The sequence below is a fragment of the Marmota monax genome, unplaced genomic scaffold (assembly GCF_021218885.2).
Source record: "Marmota monax isolate L192 unplaced genomic scaffold, Marmota_monax_Labrador192_F-V1.1 WCK01_AAM20220418_F8-fsc00006, whole genome shotgun sequence".
In the NCBI taxonomy this organism is placed as follows: Eukaryota; Metazoa; Chordata; class Mammalia; order Rodentia; family Sciuridae; genus Marmota; species Marmota monax.
The window spans coordinates 4268451-4289286 of record NW_026693712.1 but is presented as its reverse complement, the minus strand read 5'-3'; the positions used below and the strand labels follow the sequence as shown (position 1 = coordinate 4289286).

At 36.0% G+C, this 20836-nt stretch overlaps 1 protein-coding gene across 1 annotated transcript in view; it reads left to right on the top strand.

The window, feature by feature from the left end:
• Aldh7a1 (aldehyde dehydrogenase 7 family member A1) overlaps positions 1-20354 on the top strand; it is a 38446-nt gene extending 18092 nt beyond the window's left edge. Inside the window, exons 9-18 of the mRNA XM_046460125.2 lie at positions 1086-1183; positions 5551-5592; positions 7417-7511; positions 9612-9696; positions 10952-11058; positions 13108-13224; positions 14580-14677; positions 14850-14923; positions 16477-16552; positions 18338-20354. Of these exons, the coding sequence (XP_046316081.1) occupies positions 1086-1183; positions 5551-5592; positions 7417-7511; positions 9612-9696; positions 10952-11058; positions 13108-13224; positions 14580-14677; positions 14850-14923; positions 16477-16552; positions 18338-18392 (847 nt within the window). The 3' untranslated portion in view covers positions 18393-20354. The remainder of the gene's footprint in view (positions 1-1085; positions 1184-5550; positions 5593-7416; positions 7512-9611; positions 9697-10951; positions 11059-13107; positions 13225-14579; positions 14678-14849; positions 14924-16476; positions 16553-18337) is intronic.
• The last annotated feature ends 482 nt before the right edge of the window (positions 20355-20836 follow it).

The following is a 20836-nucleotide window of genomic DNA, read 5'->3' as shown; positions in this document are numbered from 1 at the left end:
TGAGTATTGTATTCTTTGATTTACTCTTGTTTTTGTAGTCTGAGTATCCAGTTCTTCGTGTTGGCCTTGGAATGGGTCAGTAGTGTGTATAGGAATATGTTAACTAGAACCACTTTGAGTATCAGTGCTCATATTTGTGGGCTGAACCTGAGGAAACCTCTCTGAGTAGATGAATCAAGCTGTCTAGCCCTGCACTAGACTGATGCTCTTAACTTCCCTGCTTAGCTCAACTGAACTCTTTGAAGCACTGATCTATGAACAGATATTCAAATCAATAGTACTGATCGCCATTCCTTAAAAGCACCTGGAAATCCTAGCACAGCCTTTCTTTTTTTTTTTTTTAATTTTTTAATACTTATTAGTTTTCGGCGGACACAACATCTTTGTTTGTATGTGGTGCTGAGGATCGAACCCGGGCCGCACGCATGCCAGGCGAGCGCGATATGGCTTGAGCCACATCCCATCCCTGTAGCACAGCCTTTCTAAATCAGCTTCTTTGAGGGATTCTGTTGGATGCTTCCATATAGCCATCTGAGATTTTAATCCTTTTTTTTTTTTTTTTTTGATACTGATGATTGAATCCAGAGGGACTTTACTATTGAGCAACATCTCAGGCCTTTTTAAAATTTGAGACAGGGTCTTGCTAAGTTGTTGAGACTGGCCTTGAACTTGTGATCCTCCTGTCTCAGCTTTTCAAGTAACTGGGATTATAGGTGTGTGCTACTGTGTATGGCACTTTTTTTTTTTTAATTCTTAAGGAATTATATAGTAGATTGTGAATTTGAAAAACAACTTGCATGCTCATGAAGGAAATACTAGAAGGATTTTGTCCAGTCATCCACTCGATACAGGAAGGTTTTTCTTGTTTAACTAACAACTTCCTGTAGACGATTTCTGTTTACAGAGAGCTCTCAGATCAGGTTATCCTCTTTTGTGAAAAATGTATTTCATTTTCCTGAAGGCCTTCCTTGTAGCCTTGATGGACTCCCTTGCCAGGGGCCCATGTCAGTGTTTTCTTGTGGCATTGGTAGGTGCTGCCATCACTGGGTTTCTCTGCTTGGGTAACCGTGTCTGTTTCCCTGCAGCACAGCAATGGCCAAAGATGAGCGGGTGAACTTGCTGTCCTTCACTGGAAGTACTCAGGTGGGAAAACAGGTGGCGCTTATGGTACAGGAGAGATTTGGTAAGTGTTGATTTCTGATGAGAATTTTAATTCTCTGAGAAGTATGGATGTGGAATATAAAAGTTGGCTTTTGTTTTGTCCATTCAGAGGGTCAAGGAAAAGCTGGTTATGTTTGTTTGAATGTCCAATAAAAGAAAAGGGTACAATTTTTAGTTCAATATTAGGGGAATCTCAAATTTACATAGAAGAAATATATCATTTTTTTCTACAGTAGAAAATAGTAGAATCATATAAAAAGGATCTTTCAAATTCTTCTGGACATGTTTAGCAACTTAAAAAAGAAATCACAACTTAAACAAGACCAGTGAATGTGGGCTTAGGTCGTGGAGTGCTCATCTCCTTTGCATTCACATACATAAGACTGAAAGGGATTGAAAGGGTCTTACAGACATAGCATCATGTGTTCTACTTTATTGCTGGTTTAAGAATTTTTCAGGGGTATATTGACCAATTTTTTTCTATTATGCTAAATTTGGATTCTACCCTCAGCATAAAAGGAGACTTGAGTTAGTTAATGAGCTATCATTTTCTTATTTAGGCATTGCTTTTAAAAAACAAGTTTACAAAAAGGTATTTAAGGATCATCAAGATTGGGCTGGGGATGTGGCTCAAGTGGTAGCGCGCTTGCCTAGCATGCATGAGGCACTGGGTTCAATTCTCAGTACCATGTAAAAATAAAGATATTGTGTCCACCTAAAACTAAAAATAAATATTTTTTTTTTTAAAAAAAGATCATCAAGATTTCAGGATATAAGGTCAATATAAAAATCATATTTCTATACAATAATGAATGATCTGAAAGTGAAACTTAGAAAGTAATTACATATATGATAGCATTGAGAATAATAAAACACTTAAAAGTAAATTTAACTGAAGCTTAAGTCTTTCATGCAGAGTACCTCAAAGCATCATTGAAAGAAATGGGAAAATAGCTAAATAAATGGAAAGGTATCCTGTTTTCATTTTATAAAACATTTAGTATTGTTAAGATGTGACTTTTTTCCTGAGTGATACATAGGTGCAGTGTAATTGCTGTTAAAATCCCAGCTTCCATTAATAATAGAATCCTGCAAAGTTTTCATCAACCCATATTTTCATGCTACTTATGAAAGGCTCAACCTCCTTGAATTAATGTTAAGTGGCTTTTATCTGATTCAGTAAAGTTGGATTTACTTTTTACAAGGATGGAGCCTAGAGTATGATTTGTCAGCAGCTGTGTTTGAAAGAAGGTGATCAAGTTATTTTTAAATTTGGTTTTCATATTGGAAACAAATCAGTTATTAGAACAATATTAAGATATATATGAACTGATCTCGTATAAATAAAGTGACCATCTCTTCCATTTCAAACTCTTAAAGTTCTTGCAATTTAGGGATAGAATTTATGTATTTCAGGGGTTTTTAAAGGTTCCATTGAAGCTTACAAATCTGTTACAGTTACTCAAGAGTCTTATCTACAGAACTCAAATATTAAATAGAGACTCAAATGTATTATAGTAAGGAATGAAGATACCAAAATAAATGTTTTAATATTAAAAAAAAAAAAATCCCAGCTTCCTGTTCTGCAACAACTGACAAATTGATCTTAAAAATCCTACAGAAATTCAGAGGACCCCAAATAGCCAAAATGATCTTGCAAATGAAGAACAAAATTGAAGAACTCATACTTCTTGATTTCAAAATTGAGTGCAAATCAGAGGCTGGGGTTGTAGCTCAGTGATAGAGTGCTCACCTAGCACATGTGAGACCCTGGGTTCAATCGTCTGCACCACATAAAAATAAATAAAATAAAGGTATTAAAAAATTGAGTGTAAATCAATAGTAATCTATATTAGTAGCAGCATAAGGATGCACATAAAGATCAATCGAATAAAACTGAGAGTCCAGAAATAAGCCTTTGCAATGATTGCTGATTGGCTTTTTTTTTTTTTTTTAAATAAGAATGCCAAGACATTTTCAATGGGGAAAGAATCTCTTTCAACAAATGATGCTGGGACAACTAAATATCTACGTACATTAGTATGAAGTTGGGCTTTTATCTCACCTCACCTTATATATAGAAACAAACTAAAAATGTATAAAGACCTACACATAAGATTCAAGACTTTAAACTCTTAGTAGAAAACAGGAATAAGTCTTTGTGACTGTGGGCTAGGCAGTGGTTACTTAGATAAGACACCTAAAGTGCAAGCAGCAAAAATAAAAATAGAAAAATTAGATTTTATCAAAATAAAAACTTGTGTGCTTCAAAAGGCTACCAAGAAAAAGGTGAAAAAAGCAACCCATGGAAGGAAATATTTGTAAATCATATATTTGATGAGCAACTTGTGTCTATAATATATTGAGTACTCTTAAAATTCAACAATATCAAAGACAAGTAATACAGTAGTTTAAGACTGGGTGGTGTATTTGAATAGACAAATAGCCAATGCATGAAAAGATGCTGCCTGTTATTAGTGTCATTGCTCCCACTATAGGCTTTCATCTTCTGTTTCTCCCTGCCCTCTAAAGCATGTGTTTGTTGTCCGTGTGTGTAGTACCATCAGCAGGTAGGATTATAATTTGTTAAATATGTCTGTTTATCTTAAGGTACAGATACTTTTTAGGGAAAGGCTTGGTGGTTAGGAATGTAGTTAAAGAGCATTTCACAGAAGACTGGATGGATGTAGAAAACACAGTTTTCCCTTTTCTGCCAAATATCTCTTGTAGCCAGGTAGGAGAAGCTACTATCTTATAATGGAATATTTGGTTTTCTTACGTCTTTTCTTAGCATCTAGCACAATGCTATGCTGTAGCCAGTAAGCTGTCATTAAATCAACGACTAAAGTAGAGGCTAGAACTGTGATAGCACCCAGAGGCTTTTGGCAGTAACAGCCCCATCCCTTCATGATTAATATCCACTGGATGCTTAACTATTTGAGAGTGACGAAAGTGGCAACAGACTCTCCTGCTATCATACAGTTCTGAGAGCACAAATAAATAAACATTATTTTAAAGTGCATTTGAGGAAACTTATGTTCTAAAGAACAATAGGGTACATATAGCTTTAAAATTGAGGCAAATAAATCTCACATCTGTGTGCTGGGGAGAGTAAAGTGACAGTGGCATTCATAGACTGCTATATTTCTTCTCTGGAATGTGAATTGGCATTGTGTGTCAGGATTCCTAATGTACATGTTCTTTGGCCCTGACCTAAGTAGATAATCGAATAAATAACCAATAATAAATATACTCAACACTGGAAAAGTAATATGTGTAGTCTATCTCAATAATTTTTAAAATTTTCTGATGTATAATTATGACAAATATTAACATCAAATTTCCTCATTTTGATAATTGTACCATGCTGTGGCAAATAAATTTGGTATGTCATCAGAATAGAATACTGTAAAGTGATCCCCCACCCACCCCACCCCCATGGCTGGGAATCAAGCTCAGAGTTTTGTGTATGTGGTGCAGGCACTCTGCTACTGAGCTACACCCCCAACTCTGAACTTTTTCATCTTACGAAATTAAAAATTTATTCTCATTAAACAGTAATTTCCCCTACCCCTGGCAAATTTTTATATTTATGATTTTGATTACTTTACAACATTATCTGAGTGAAATTATATTTGTCCTTTTGTGACTGGCCCATTTCACTTGGTGTAGTGTCATTGAGGTTCATCCATGTTGTAGTGTGGGATAGGATTCTTTAAGTCTGTGTAATATTCTTCTCTGTATGTGCACCACGTTTTCTTCACTTGGCAGTTGATGGATCCTTGGGTTGCTTCTATCTTTTGGCTCTGTGAATAAAACTGTTAAGCATGTGGGGGTAATTGTTTGAGTCCCTGCTTTCTCTTCTTTTGGTAATACCCTAAAGTAGAATTTCTAATATCATATAAAAATTCTGTTTAGTTTTTTTGGAAACTGCCATACTGTTTTCCTCAGTGACTGGCCCATTTTACATTATTTTTCTCTTAATTCCAAACTTAAAGGTTACAAGACTAGTATAAGGAATTCTTTATACCCTTTAACCAGATTCACTAATTGCTTATATTTTGCCCCAGTTTGCTTTATCACTTTCTCTCTCCAGCAACATATATGCACACATTGTATTTAGTATGTACATGTTATTGTTACTGTTAGTGGAATAAGTCAAAGACATTGTGTCCCTTTATCATTAAATATTTCAGGGTTTTAGAATACAGGCATTCTCTCATGTAAGCATGGTATAATTATCAAAATAAGGAAATTTGTTGGTAATATTTATCATAATTATACATCAAAAAATTTTAAAAATTATTGAGATAGACTATAATTTGAAGATATACAGCAATGTGCAGTAAATACTGAAATAGTAATTAATTTGTGTTTGTGTTTTTAAAGGGAGAAGTTTGTTAGAACTTGGAGGAAACAATGCCATTATTGGTAAGGCTACTCTTTTTTAGTTGTTTTGTTTTCTGTTTAACATAGCCACAGTAGCCATTTGAACATACAGAACTTGTTTAGGAAGTAATCCTTTCTAGGTTATGTGAGCTGGGTCTTATTTCCATGTAGGAATTTTACTTATGAGACACAACACAAGCTGGGGTTAAAGACAAAGATAACTAAGTAGGAGAAGTATTCATGTTTGGAGAATATAACACAGTGCACGAGATTTCCGTTGTCTGTACTGTGGCATTATTACTTCATGTTTTTCCTTGTTTTCTGAAAACTAGATGCATGTTGCTCCAGAATAACTCAGTCTTGCATGATGTGCTGATTCCTTTTAATTTCTGTAGCTGAACTTCTGCAGAGTGTGGGAGGTTTCCTGTTGGGAGGGCATGCTTCCTCAGGTGTTTTTTGCTAATCACTTACCTGCAGACCAAGAGATGATTTACATCTCTTTTCATTATTTGAGTTTGGCACAAAAGGGAATTAGAAAATCACCCTAACTTCTGGACAATGTAATGAAAGTCAGTACATTGAGTCTTAATAGAAACAGCTTTTGTGATAAAAAGAAAAACTTGGTAATTACTATATTGCTGCTATCTTCATGTTTCTGTGTCTATATATTTGTGGAGTTCATCACAGATTTAAAAACAGATGGCAAAGGGTTTTCTTTAGATGAACTTCTAATCTCGTTGAGATTACACTTAGTGAGCTCTAGATGTAGTTAGCACTTGTGAGCACTAGATACCTGCCAGGGAGTGTGCTCAGCTTTGGGGGCCGGAGGACAAGTTGTAGGTCAGCTAGGTAACTTAGACTGTCTCAAAATGAAAAGTAAAATGGAAGAGGTAGTACCTCCGGATTCAATCTCTAGTACTGGGAGAAAAAAAATGTTGAAATAACACAACTAAAAAACAATGATGAATGAGAACTCTGGTCTGTTTGCACAAACCACTTTCTTAACCATCATGCTAGTCTGACAATGCTGTTTGATTGGAGGGTCAGGATTGAAGATGGAAGGAGGAACTGGCTGTAAGTTTCTAGAAGATATAAGAAAGGAGGAATTAAAAAAAATATATAAATGGAAGGGTTATTCTTATAAAGATTATACTATTTTTTCTCTTCTGAGAGTAGATAAAAATAGAGAAGAATTTGAAAGTGACTTTATATTGATCTCTTCAGAGGAATAGAGGAAGCTCAAAAGGGGCTTTTTCCATGTGAATTTTTCCATCAAGTGGAAGATAAGATCATTCCATGTAGTAGAGCAGAAAACAGACGTTTTTCAATGATTTGAAAATGATTTGGAAAAGCATCTGCAGGATGGCAACAGGAAATTGACTAATGCAAGTGAGTGCTTGGGTGTTTCCAGAGCATGTTTTTTTATGGAGGTCTTTAATTGTCTATGTTTAATTGCCAGGGTCACTGGCATCAAAAGAGTCTGAGAATTTAGATTAGAGGCAAATAAAGCTGATGAAGAGCATGATCACATTAGAGAAGAGTGCCCAATGACCATATAGAGGAGGTTCAGATAGTGTCAGAAATTGAGGAAGATGAAAGATGATGGGGTGAGAATGAGAGCCTCAGTTTACCTGTGTATTTGGGTAAAGGTCATAGAGCTAATTCCTCTATTCTATAATCTTTCCTAGAAGAAAAGTGTCTTCACCCCCAATGAGCACATGTGTATATGCCTGCAACGTGATCCTGCTTGCTTTATGATGGTTTTGGCATTCTTACTTTTTAAAGTCATCCTTTTAGACCAGTTAGCAAATGTCTTCTCTGCCTGTTTCCTTGCACTGATGGGCATGTTGTTTGTGCTTCTCTAAGCTTTTGAGGATGCAGACCTCAGCTTAGTTGTTCCATCAGCTCTCTTTGCTGCCGTGGGGACAGCTGGCCAGAGGTGTACCACTGCAAGACGACTGGTGAGTGTGCTGTGTAGTGCATGAGATTTTCCTGATCTTATACACCACATTTTAATGAATTATGCTGAATAGGTATTGTAGACATATTGCCAGAAAAATATGTTCTGCTGACATGGATTGCAAATGTGTGGGCCTGCTGCTCTCTAGTGCTTGAGGCGATGTTGATCAACCAGGTACTCAGCCTTTTCCCCCACCCCAAGCTAGCAGTGGTGTCAAAACAAATTGATGGGTATTACACTGAAAGGTGAGACCTATTTTTATTCATACTTGTAGGACAAGATGGACAAAATACAGTGTCACTTAAAAAGCTAGAAATTTGAAAAATTCTAAAACTCAATTAAAAAGTAGCCTCACTTTTTTTTTTTTTTCACTTATTTATTTTTTTATCTTTTTGTGGTACTGGAGATTGACCATAGGGCCATAGGCAGCCAGGCAAAGCTCTACTACGGAGCTGCATCCCCAGCCCTAGACTCATTTTTTTATAAAAAACATTTTAAAAAATTTTGATTTTTGGCTTCAAGTCTTCAGTTTGACTTGATGTGACATGGTTTATTGAAAATAAATGACTATTTTTGTGTTTTCTTTAAATATATAATCTACATATATATATACACACACACACACAAACATATATGCATAGGACAGATAATAATAAATGTATATAAGATGTGGTTTACTTGTAGTGTGTGGGATTTCTGAAGTTTAAACTATATACTTAGATTGAGTTGAATTTCATTTTTATGTGAAATACATACAACCTTGATGTTCATGATTCTTATAGTACTGAAATAGTATCGTAAAACTGTGCAGTTTGGTTAGGTACAAAATTTGACCACATTTCCTTTTCTTTTTTCCATTGTTAAGCTTTTCCATTGTTCCATTTTAAAAAACTAATCAAATCCTGAAGGAATTGTTTTTGAATTTTGCTCTCATTCACAATGAGTGTGAACAAATTCTGTGGAAGATTAGCATAATCTAAATTAGAACAAGATAAAAGGTATATGAAAATTCAATCTTTATCTTTCTCACACTTTTCATACTTTTTCTTGCATTTTGCAAATGAAAATCACATTATTCAGTTGAATTCTTCAAACACATCTATGATATTCATAGCATTTACAATTTATTAATTTGATTCACCATAAACATTACATTAAAACAAAGAAAGAAGCATCCTGCAGATAATTATATCCTTAAGTAAATGATGAAATATGGAATGACTTGAGAGCCACTCATTTCTCTCTTCAGCCCACTTTTATTTTTCCTTTGGGGCTTGGAGCAAATATACATAGCCATGTTTTATATTTAGTGTTAAATATTAAAGAATGCTATTAATAATTGATCAAACTGATTTCCATAGCAACAGTTAGTGAGGTATAAGAGAAAAACCTTTACAGTATAATAGACCACTTTGTGAGTGGTCTCATAGTGACAATTCATTTGTCACAGGGACATTAGCCTAGAGCGTGAATGGCTTGGCATGTTCACCTCTGCTGCTAGGAATGTAGTAAGAGTTCACATCCCACACAGAGTGAGTGCATGGGTGTCCTTGCCTGATTTAAGACCTTGTGCTGGAGATTTATGTTATCTGAGACCGAGTGCTTATGGTGACCCAGCACAGATCAGCCTGACCCAGACATTGTGCTGAGACTTGTGGTTGCACTGTATTCAAGGTGGACTTGATTCTGATTAAGAAGTTACGGGTTGGGGATACAGCTCAGTGGCAGAGGCCTTACTTAGCATGTGCAGGCCCTGAGTTCAATTCCCAGCACTGCAAAAAAAAAAAAAAAAGTTCTAAATGTTTTCAAACAAATATAGGAATAATGGATTTGTGAAGTTTTGCTGGATAGGTCCTTAGACAATTGATAAAGCTTGTGATTTTATTCTAGCATCTACCTGGAGGAAATTATTAACTTCATATAGTTAATATTAAAATCAGAAATGATATAATTTAAAAAACATGTTTTTGCTTGCTTATGTTTTCAGAGATTACTATATTTTAATAGTATTAAAAAGCTATTAATACTATTAAGAAAAGTATTCATTGCTTAAAAACTTGTACATTTTGCTATTCCCATGAATATTTCTTTCTTCTCTTAGTTTTTACATGAAAACATCCATGATGATGTTGTAAATAGACTTAAAAAGGCCTACGCACAGATCCGAGTCGGGAACCCATGGGACCGTGAGTATCTGGTTCAATTTTCAAAGATTTTAACAGCTGGTGTTAAAAGTGTTTCTGATCTTCTGAGTTTTTTTGTCTTCTCTTAGGCCTGGGGGCATATGAAGGAGATTTTGGGCATTTGGGGAGACACATGTGCTGCTAGTAAAGTTAGGATCTAGGCGTTTGATATATGCTGGAGAGTGAGACTTGGAGGTGCTGTTCAGCTGGGTTGATATTTGATGAGCTTTTCTCCATTTACTGTTACCCTTGTCCAGGTCGACTGCTGTGTTCTCTCATGGAAGGCTGTAAGAATTCCCTACCTGACTTTATCACTTTCACTCCTGCCCCCCAGAGAAACCTGAATGATCATTTAAAATGTGTTCACTTTTCTGCTTAAAGTATTCCAGGACCTTCTTATTGTGCTTAGACTAAAACTAGATTCCTTTTGATTCCCTCCTTCATGGGCTCCCAGTCTTGGTGATCTCATAGCTACCCACCTTCCCAACAGAACTATGTCCACATTCCCCCTTGTTCCCTAATCTCCAGTTCTTCAACCTTCTTTGAGTTTTTCAAACATTCCTAGCTCTTTCTGGCCTTCATCCAGCACTTTCTGTAACTGGCTCTGCATAAAGTGCTACCTTCTCACAGGGGCCTACCTAAATCTTCCCTCCTCTGACCTGTGGTTATCTTTGATGCTCTTGTTTCCAGCAGCCATAACATAGGGCAGCATCAGGCTCTCCCGTTTGAATTTCATGAAAGCTATGGAGATTGTGATGTTCTTAGGCAATGCTCACACTGTAATGAATAAACCAATCCTATATTATTTTATTTAATTTCACTTCACTGTTTGCGGATCAACCCTGGGTCCTCGTGTATGCTAATCAAACACTCTACCATCAAGCTACACTTCTAGGCCTCTGATCCTGAATTTTTAATGCAGTATTCTGATTGATAGCCTTTTTTCTAAAGCCAGGGTTGGCAAGCAGATTTGGCTCACCACCTCTTTGTATCTGCTGCACAGCCACCATGCTTTTTTCTATGTCATTTACAGCAATTTTCACAGTACAAAGGCGAGATCAAATAGTTGTAGAGTCACATATGGTATGCAAAGTGGAGTATGTTTGCTCTGTGGTCCAGAAAAAAGTTGCCAACTCCTGCTCTTAACTGAGAGGCTACAGGAAGGGATTATTATTAGCCTATTCATTTTGAAAAGCTGGTATAATAATAAGCGATGCTCTTTAGGGCAAAATGAAGATCATTCCTTTTCTCTCCCTAGCTAATGTCCTATATGGGCCACTCCACACCAAACAGTCAGTGAGCATGTTTCTTGGAGCGGTGGAAGAAGCAAAGAAAGAAGGCGGCACAGTGGTCTATGGGGGCAAGGTAACGAGAGCCTTGGGGTCAGGAGTGATGGCTGTTTTATTCTCTTTCCCTTAGGCACAAGTAGGTCTCTGAGACAATTGGTGAAGGGTCACATTGAACATCCTTCTCCCTGTCCCTATTACAGGGGGAAATAGGTTTTAAAAAATGATAACAGAAACTGTGTGGAATGTTTCAGGGAATGACGCACAAGAAGCTTAGAGTCGGGGCTGGGGTCGTGGCTCAGTGGTAGAGCACTTGCCTCGCATGTGTGAGGCACTGGGTTGGATTCTCAGCACCACATCCAAATAAATAACATAAAGGTCCATCAACAACTAAAAAATATTTAAAAAAAAAAAAAAGAAGCTCAGAGTCCTGGTGGCCTTTGGGTAGGGACCCGAGGAGTTTGTATGGAGTTTGTAAACTTTCTGTTATGTCACAGTAGAAGACTTTGTATTCAGCACTATTAGAATCCATATTTAATGGTCATTTGAGATGTTCAGTTAAGGCAGGAAATAAAAAATACAACCATAAGTATTTTATTTTAACTTAACTACTTAGAACTACATTTATTTGTGATTCTTTTGATGTAGAGCCGAGGTATTTTCTTCATGGATTATAGGAATTTATTGTTTTCATCTCTGCAAAAGCTGCACCTCTAATCTGTTATCTATATAATTGAGTCTCACTTATTTAAAATTCATGGAAACTTGAATCTTGCAAAGCAGTCTGACAGCAGAATCCTCCTCTCTAGTTTTATCATCAACACACCCACATCTTATTGGGCAGGGATGTGTATATATATTCATTATTTATTATTTTGAGTTTTCTCGAAAGCATTTAACCCATTCTGTACAGGAATAGCTTTTATTCTTTAGTAAAATTTACTTAAGTTACATATATAATATAGCATTGTAATAACAAATACAGCTGCCATGCACCTGATCAAGAGTTGACTCTTGGTATTCATATATGAATACACCACAGTGATACTCACCATCGTGTACATCCATAAGACTAGAGTCCTAATTAGAATAAGATATATTTCATGCTTGTATAATTATATCAAAATGGACTCTTGTCACATATAACTAAAAAGAACCAATTATTAAAAAAGAAAAAGAAAGTGACTCTTGGTAAAATATAGCTTGAAGGTTTAGAGAAGAATTTTAGAAACCCTCTGAAGGATTGACACCCCCACCCCCCAGCCATAGCAGCTTGCTGTGGGCCTCAGAACATTTCACAGAAGGAAAGGCAGTCACTAGTTAAGTGGAGGTGGACTAGGGACTTGGTTTTACAGAGGTTGGTTATGACGTTATATTCTTTTGGTGACATCAGTTTTGTACAGTATTAATCTACTAGGGCTGCCATAACAAAATACCGCACACTGGGTATCTCCAACAACAGCAATGTATTTTCTCACAGAAGGAGGCTTGAAGTTCAAGATCAACATGCTGGTGGGGTTGGCAGGTTGGTTCCTGGTGAAGTTTCTTTCTGGCTTGCAAATGGCCCTTTCTTGCTGTCACATGATTTTTTCCAATGGAGGGCACAGAGATTTCCAGTGTCTCCTCCTGATCTATGAAATGAACACTTTAAAACTATAAAGCAATAGGACACTCATCCTATTGGATTAGGACCTGACCCTGCTGACCTCACTTATTTTCAGTAACTTTAACAACTTCCTTAAAGGTCCAGTCTCTAAATGCAGTCACACTGAGTGTTAAGACTTCAACATTTGAGTCCTAATTCAGTCTATAAAACAATGGTCATACATCACTCATTTTATAATTAATTATAAAATAACTATTTGCAGCAGAGTTTTGTTAACATAACTTGTTTGTGACATGACATAGCTTTCCTCCTTAAACTCCTCCCTTTTTCTTTCCTTTTTTTTTCCTGACCATCTAAGTTAGGAGCAAGAAATAATATTCACTGGGATAGAAAGTTGTTTTGAAGAAATAATTTACCTATAAGTGCTGTTTATTTTTTTCCTCATAAACGTAAGCATCCTCTAACTCCCAAGTACTAGAAAATGAAATGTTTCATTCCTTTTATTTCATCTTTCTACTCTAGGTTATGGATCGCCCTGGAAATTATGTGGAACCCACAATCGTGACAGGTCTTGCCCATGATGCCTCCATTGCACACACAGAGACTTTTGCTCCCATTCTCTATGTCTTTAAATTCAAGGTACAAACAGATTCTGTGTCTCTAGTCTAATGTTGAAATACATGATAAAACTAAGGGAAAATGAAGGTATATTAAATTTCAATCAGCTTTTAAGAAGGTTTTAGAAAGTCACTTGAAATAGTAGAAATTCAAATGTTCAGGACAAACTATGAGATGAACACTTTAAAACTATAAAGCATTCCAGGCTAGGTACCAGGGAAGCTGAGATGAATAATGGACCTGTGTTGGAGTTTGTGGGATGTTCAATTCCTCTTCACCTTACTCGGCTATGTGGGCCTCAGAGGCAGCTGCTCCTGACAGGGGGACTAGAGCATTCCATAGCCTGAGCACTGTGTACTTGTCAGCAGACAAGATGAGAAGATGTGGGGGCAATCTGAAGACATGCAGTTATCACCCCATCAGAGGTCAGATGATGGCAGTTTTAACATGTAAAAATAATTCCCTGGCCTGAGACAGGCTCTGGCTTTGCCAACAAATATTTAGAATTAAGTTTTTTCAGAGATTGAATCAAGGTTTGAATGTGCTACTGTTATCAAAATATAGTGAGAATTGCACCTTGTTGCAATTATAAGATTGCATTTATTTTATCTTTAAATTATCTATTGTTTCAAATATGGTGCTTAGAATAATTTCATGTTTTGTAATGAGAGTGTTTGTGAGCTTTTGTGCAAATTATTTACATTTAGTTTTACTGGGCTTCAGTTGGTGAATCTGTAAATTGGTGATAATATAAAACTTGTGTTAATATAAAACTTGTTAATATAAAACTTGTTTAATCCCCATAGGGTGGAGATTAAATAAATAAATGCATGTTAAGTGCATAGATCAGTGTATTGTACATGATAGGAGTTCAATATATATTAACTCTTAGTAGCTTGAATGGAAGAACATACTAATCTTTGTTTCTTAAAGTATCATGGAGGAAAATATCCTTCAAGGTATTACTATTAAAAATTATCTAAATAATAAGAGACACTGGGCATGGCAGCACATGCTTGTAGTCCCAGAAGTTTGGGAGACTGAGGCAGGAGGATCGAGAGTTCAAAGCCAGCCTCAGCAAAAGCGAGGTGCTAAGTAACTCAGCGAGATCCTGTCTCTAAATAAAAATACAAAATAGGGCTAGGGATGTGGCTCAGTGGTTGAATGTCCCCGAGTTCAATCCTTGGTAACCGCCCTCACCCCAAAGGGAAAAATAAATAAATAAATTATAAGAAAAATAGAATTAGTAACATGTTGACTGGTTTCTATTTGCACACTAAAATGACATTGGTATATCTCATGAAATGAGTTTAACATCAGTGAACTTTGATCTGAACATTGTAGTGTCTAACAGCTTCCAACACTTCTCCTTTTAGACTGAAGAAGAGGTCTTTGCATGGAACAATGAAGTGAAACAGGGACTTTCAAGTAGCATTTTTACTAAAGATTTGGGCAGAATCTTCCGTTGGCTTGGGTATAACTTTGTTTATTTTTAACATTTATATGTCTGATTTCTGTGGTGAATGGGCTTTAAAAGAATGAATCCATTATTTAGCATTGAGAGTCTTTGAGTAATCGGGGTTTTGTTTGTGTTGTTTTTAATTTCCAATACATTGCTCTCACCATACCTCTCCTTTTATGCACAGACCTAAAGGTTCAGACTGTGGCATTGTAAATGTCAATATTCCAACCAGTGGGGCAGAGATCGGAGGTGCATTTGGTATGTAGAGAATCATTTCTCCTTTTCCAGGTTGGGTGGCAAGGGAAAAGCAGTAGTAGCTTTTAGAAAAGTTTGGTCCAGAAACTGAAGTATAATTTACATTCTAATGTAATATGTGATCTCACATGCTTGAAAGAGCTTATTACCATTTTTGAAGTTATTACCCAGAGTTCTGCATCTTCTGCTCAGATGCAGCATTGGGTTAGAGCAGTGTCCCTTAACCCAAGTTACATGAAGCCCTGAAATGCAGCATCTGTATTCTAGGGAGAATACCCAAGACCCCAGAACTATTAAGAATCCCTGCTTCAACATTAGAAAATTTCACATAAAATATTCTGGTTTTTTTTTTTTTTTTTTTTTTTTTTTTTTTTTTTTTGCAAAGTTGGCATAATAAATGTTAACTATATTTTCTTTAACTAGATGAAATACTAGGTTGTTTCTCTTTACTGGGCCTTGATCCTCTTGTCTGGTAATAAGCCATGGCTTATTGATACTTAAATTTTGTAATGGTTAAAAAAAATCCTTCCCAACAATGGTATATTAAGTTTTACTTATTAAAAATGATCCAAGGTATAGTACAATCAGCTTGCCTTGTTTTTCAGTATAGAAGGAAAACAAACATGCATTAATATCTGTAAGAGTTTATGTACAGTGGCATTCTTTTTATATTTTTAGACCTAACACAAAATACTGTTCAGAGTACAGACTTTGACAGAAGCTTCAGTTTTCAGTTTGGCCCCTCATCTCTGCCCTCTGCTTTGTGGTTGCTGGATGCGGAGGTGTCTGTCCACTCTTCTGGGGCATTTGATCTCTTTTGTTTCCAGCTCATGCCTTGCTTTCTTCAGTTGATTCTTTAAGCTTTCAGTTAATTTCTTTAATTGGCTCACTATTAATTATACGGAATGGTGGTTTTCATGTGGCATATTCATATATATATATATATATATATATATATATAAATAAATGCAATTTGAAAAACTTCACTCCTCAGTACCTCTCCCATCATTCCTGCCTCCCTCCCCTTGATTCCCTTCCTGTACCCATGGTCTCCCTTCTACTTTTATGGCTTTTTTTTTTTTTTTTGGCCTGCTTTCCCCCTCTAGTTTCTACACGTAAGAGAAAACATGTGACCCTTGTCCCTGAGTCTGGCTTATTTTTCTCAAAATGATGGTTTCTTTTTCCGTCCATTTTCCTGCAAATTAACCATCATTCTGTATAATTAATGTGTAAGTTTGAATATTTAGATAAATACATACAAGAAAATAAAATTAGATTTTCTATATCTAGACCTTTTTACTCTAATACCTTAGTTTAATGGTATATATATTTGTAAGAGTTCTTTAGCCTCTTGACATATTTCCATTTCTTTTTAATTCCTTATGCTTTATTTTCTCTTTTACTTCCTTTCTCTGTTTATTTTAGTCTCTGTTTGTAGAGGAAATACTCTGGGCTAAATGTTAAATAACTGGTCAGGTAGCTCTAGTCTCCTTTTATCTTTATCTCGGTGATATCAAATTGGCCCAAAGATGTGTGTTTATTTTGTATTTCTGTAGGAGGAGAAAAGCACACTGGTGGTGGCAGGGAGTCTGGCAGTGATGCCTGGAAACAGTACATGAGACGATCTACTTGGTAAGAGAGGACTTTGGGGCCATGTTGGGCATGTGCTGTTAAATTCTACTTTCTGTTTTGTCTTTGTGCAATTTCACTTGGTTTGATTTTTCTATCATTCTACAGCTATATTCTCCTAACAAGTTGATCATCTAATCCAAAATGCTCTAAAATCTGAAATAATTTGAGTGATGACAGTAGGCCACATGTGGAAAATTCCACTCTTGACCTTATAATGGGTTAAAGTCAAAATGCAGGTGCACTAAAAATGCATAAAATTGCTGTGTGTGTGGTATATATGAAACCTAAGTGAACTTCATGTTGAGCCTTGAGTTCCATCCCCAAGATGTCTCATGTACATGGCATGTGGTGCTATGTTGTAGAAAGAGCCCTGGGTGAAGAACACAGAGGCATCCTTCCTAGTCCCTCTCTGCTTCTCACCAGCTCAGTAGGCTGAGCTGGGTTCCTCCCTGTTGACTCCTTATAGCCTCAGTAACTGCTTTCCTATCTGGGACTTCTGAGGAGCTTTAGATGTGGCTTGTTGAGCCCCAAACATGCACCCTCTTTGCTGGCTTTTCATTCTTTGAAGTCAGTCTTATCCTGTTTGCTTTTCTTGTGTACCCAAAGAGCTAGACAGGCAAATATTTAGCTATGGCTTTTCTGAATCCATTTAGTGGGGATACTTTTCCTCTTGGGAAAGAAACCCAGTGACTCTCAGATGAGTAGTTAATAGGGAAGCTTCTAATTTATAAATTATTTTATTTTCTTAAATTTTATTTTTATCGAAAGGCAGCGGAGCACAACAGACACTAGTATGGCAATTTGTAAATCAATGGATGTGTAACTGATGTGAATCTGCAATCTGTGTATGGGGTGAAGGTGGGAGTTCATAACCCACTAGAATCAAAGTGTGGAATATGATATGTCAAGAAATTTGTAATGTTTTGAACAACCCACAATAAAAAATTAAAAAAAAAAAAAAAAAAAAAAAAAAAAAAAATTTTATTTTTATCAAAATGGGAATATTTGTGGTTTTTTAAAAATAAATAATTCAATACAAGTTATTTAAATTATTTTTATTTTTGTGGTCCTGGGGATTGAACCCAGGAGCATTTCACCACTGAGCTATATTCCCAGTCCTATTTATTTATTTTTTGAGACAGGGTCTCACTAAGTAACTTAGAGCCTCACTAAATTGCTGTGGCTAGCCTGGAACTTGTGATTCTCTTACCTCAGCCTCTCAGGTTGCTAGGATTACAGGCATATGCCATCATGTCCAACTCAATACAAGTTATTGAGAGATACAGAAAGATACAGTCTCCATATGCTTGAATCCTGCTCAAAAGAAATGCTATGAGTGATATGTGTAATATGTCTTTCAGACTTTTGTGTTTCTTTTTCTTTTATAAAACTGGATCCATACTAACATTTGTTTTGTGTCCTAAATTTTTTTCTTCACTAATTTATAGTGTGTATGTGTGTGTGTGTGTGTGTGTGTGTGTAGTTGTTTGTTTGTTTTTGTATTATTGGGAATTGAACCCAGAGGTCTCAACCACTGAGCTATGTACCTAGTCTTTGTTTTGTTTTTAAATTAAAAAAAAATTTTTTTTTCTTGAGATAGGATTTTGCTAAGTTGCTGAGGCTGGCCTCAAATCTGTGATCATTCTGCCTCCTGAGTAACTGAGTTTATAGGCATACACCTCTGTGTCTGGCTAAATAGATCTGTATTTTTTAATGGCATAAAAGTATTCTATATTATATTTACATACTACCAGCTATTAATTTTGTTCATTTTTCTCCCTCTAGTACCATCAACTACAGTAAAGACCTTCCACTGGCTCAAGGAATCAAGTTTCAGTAAAGGTGCTCTCAATTGGCCTTATTTTAGTAAGGTCTTTTAGGCATTCCTGTAGCTACTCTAAAGAAGACCAAGAAAATTAAGATTTACTCTGAATAAATGCATCATCCTGAATATGACATTGGCTAATATCCTATGACTCCCCACTCCAAGCCCTGACTAAATCAAGAGATTCATTTTTTATAACTTAAAATATTTACAACATAACCATATTTAGTAAAAAAATAGGTTGGATGGATTTTTTTTTGTTGTTGTTACTAGTTGTACATGATCATTTTATAATTAGAGAAAGCACACACCTTGGTAGTAATCTGGGAACATATGGGATAAAATAGAGAACAAAATAGAAGACTTTATAGTAAATGCAGGATGTCTCCTAGGTAAAAAAGGAATTCCTATGTGGAGCAAACCCTCCTCTGGCATGTTTTGGAAAAGGTGTGATTGAAAGGGAATGTGTCCTTACTTATATGCTGAGGACCCTAGCACAGTGTTCTTGGGGGATGACTTGCTATGTTTAAAATGACAGACGGTATTTATCGCTAGTCATGGCTCTTGCTATATTTATGTCAACTTGGGATAGATCTGCAGGGGGGATGTAAATTATGCTAAGGGCTCTGAGGCCAAAGATCCCTGCGAGAATGCTATTGAAACCATGTCTGGATGCCTCATGCTACCTTAGGCTGTTTTCTTTAGCTGTTAGAAGCCATCAAATACAAAACTAAGGGGCTGGAGTTGTGGCTCAGTGATAGAGCGCTTGCCTGGCATGTGTGAAGCACTGGGTTCAATATCAGCACCACACATAAATAAGTAAGTAAAATAATGGTATATTGATAACTTAAAAAATTATATATATAACAAAACAAAAAAGGGCTTGGTATAGATCTATTTATCCTTAAAAAATACACACACACACACACACAAAACAACTATAAATATACCAGGGATGGAAAGATATTCATGATGTGTTCCATGCTCAGCTGAGAATAATATTTACCTAGCTATACTGTTGTCACCATTGAAATATGGATCAAGCCAAGTACAGATGATAAACCTAGAGAAAGGATGTTGGCAGGAAGAAATCAGATGAGGGTAGATGGAAAGCAGTTCTTCATTTTCTGTAATAAGAAATCAACACTTCCTAAAATAACTAAAGCAATCAGTAGCAACATGGGCTTGCTTATTAAGAGAAGAAGGTAAGTTCTGAAAGATCCATTGCTAGGAGCTTGGAGCATGAGACATAAGAGTTTCAGAACTGTTTGATTATTTAAATCAATCAAGAGAATGTTTAACTGATAATAATTAACATTAATTCATAATGTTGCAGTCCTACCTGGAATCCTGCGTTTCTAGATCCTTCTTCCCCCTGCCTCTCCCCATTTTTTTCTCCCCATTATTGAACTGAAGACTGCTTTTAAATATCTCATGAAATGGTCCTACTGAAAGTCAAATTTCCCTCCATATTTTCAGATTCAAAATAGACTTGAATCCTATACTGAGAGAGAGATGCTTCTAAGAGTAAGCACTAGTTTAAGAAAATCATGCAATTTGGTCATTAACTATAAATATCTTGCTATGGTTTTTATTTTTTGTGATATGTTTAAGTATTCTAGTCCTTTTTCATTTATGTCTGAAGAAAGTTAAGCATTCTTTAAAACACTTTTAGGCTGGAGTTGTGGCTCAGTGGTAGAACACTTGCCTCTCAAGTGTGAGGCATTGGGTTCGATCTTAGCACCACATAAAAACAAATAAAGGCATTGAATCCATATACAATGAAAAATAAATAAAAAACTTTTAATGATCACATCACAATAGGCCGTTTTCATTTTGTGAAATTATGCAGATTTATTTTTGATTGATGTCTTCATATCCTGTCTTTATATACTTTATATCCTGTCTTTATATCCTGTTTTCCCAGCATCATATTTTAAAACAAGTGTTCCAGAATAAAAGCTGTATCAGTGTTCACTTTGATTTCAAATGTTTTATGTTTAATAATTTTCCTCCAGTTAGGAGGGAAGCTCTCCATCCTCCTGTGTGCCTGCTGGGGTTGTTATGGTGGCCACTTTGTAATGACATCTCTTGGATGTTGGTTAGAGGAGGTGACTGGGGTCTATAATCTTGGGTGTCGAATTCCTGAAAGCTCTCTTTGAAGCTACTACATAATTTTTCTACTCATGTTTCTGAGCACAATAAGGAGTCATTTTTTTTGTCATAATGTTCATTAAAACTTTTGCCTTTGAATTGTTCCTCTTTGTTCTTTTTTTTTACTGACTTAAATAGAAGTTGCTTAGTAATATTTTTAGCCACAGAAATTAAAATGTACATCTGCATGTGTCTCTGCTTGCTATGGTATTTGAAGGTGCTAGGAGCCTTGAATTGCTAATTACTGGTTATATTGAACATTTTGTGACTGCTGCTCCTCCCTCCTAAATCCTGTGTCTGGCCAC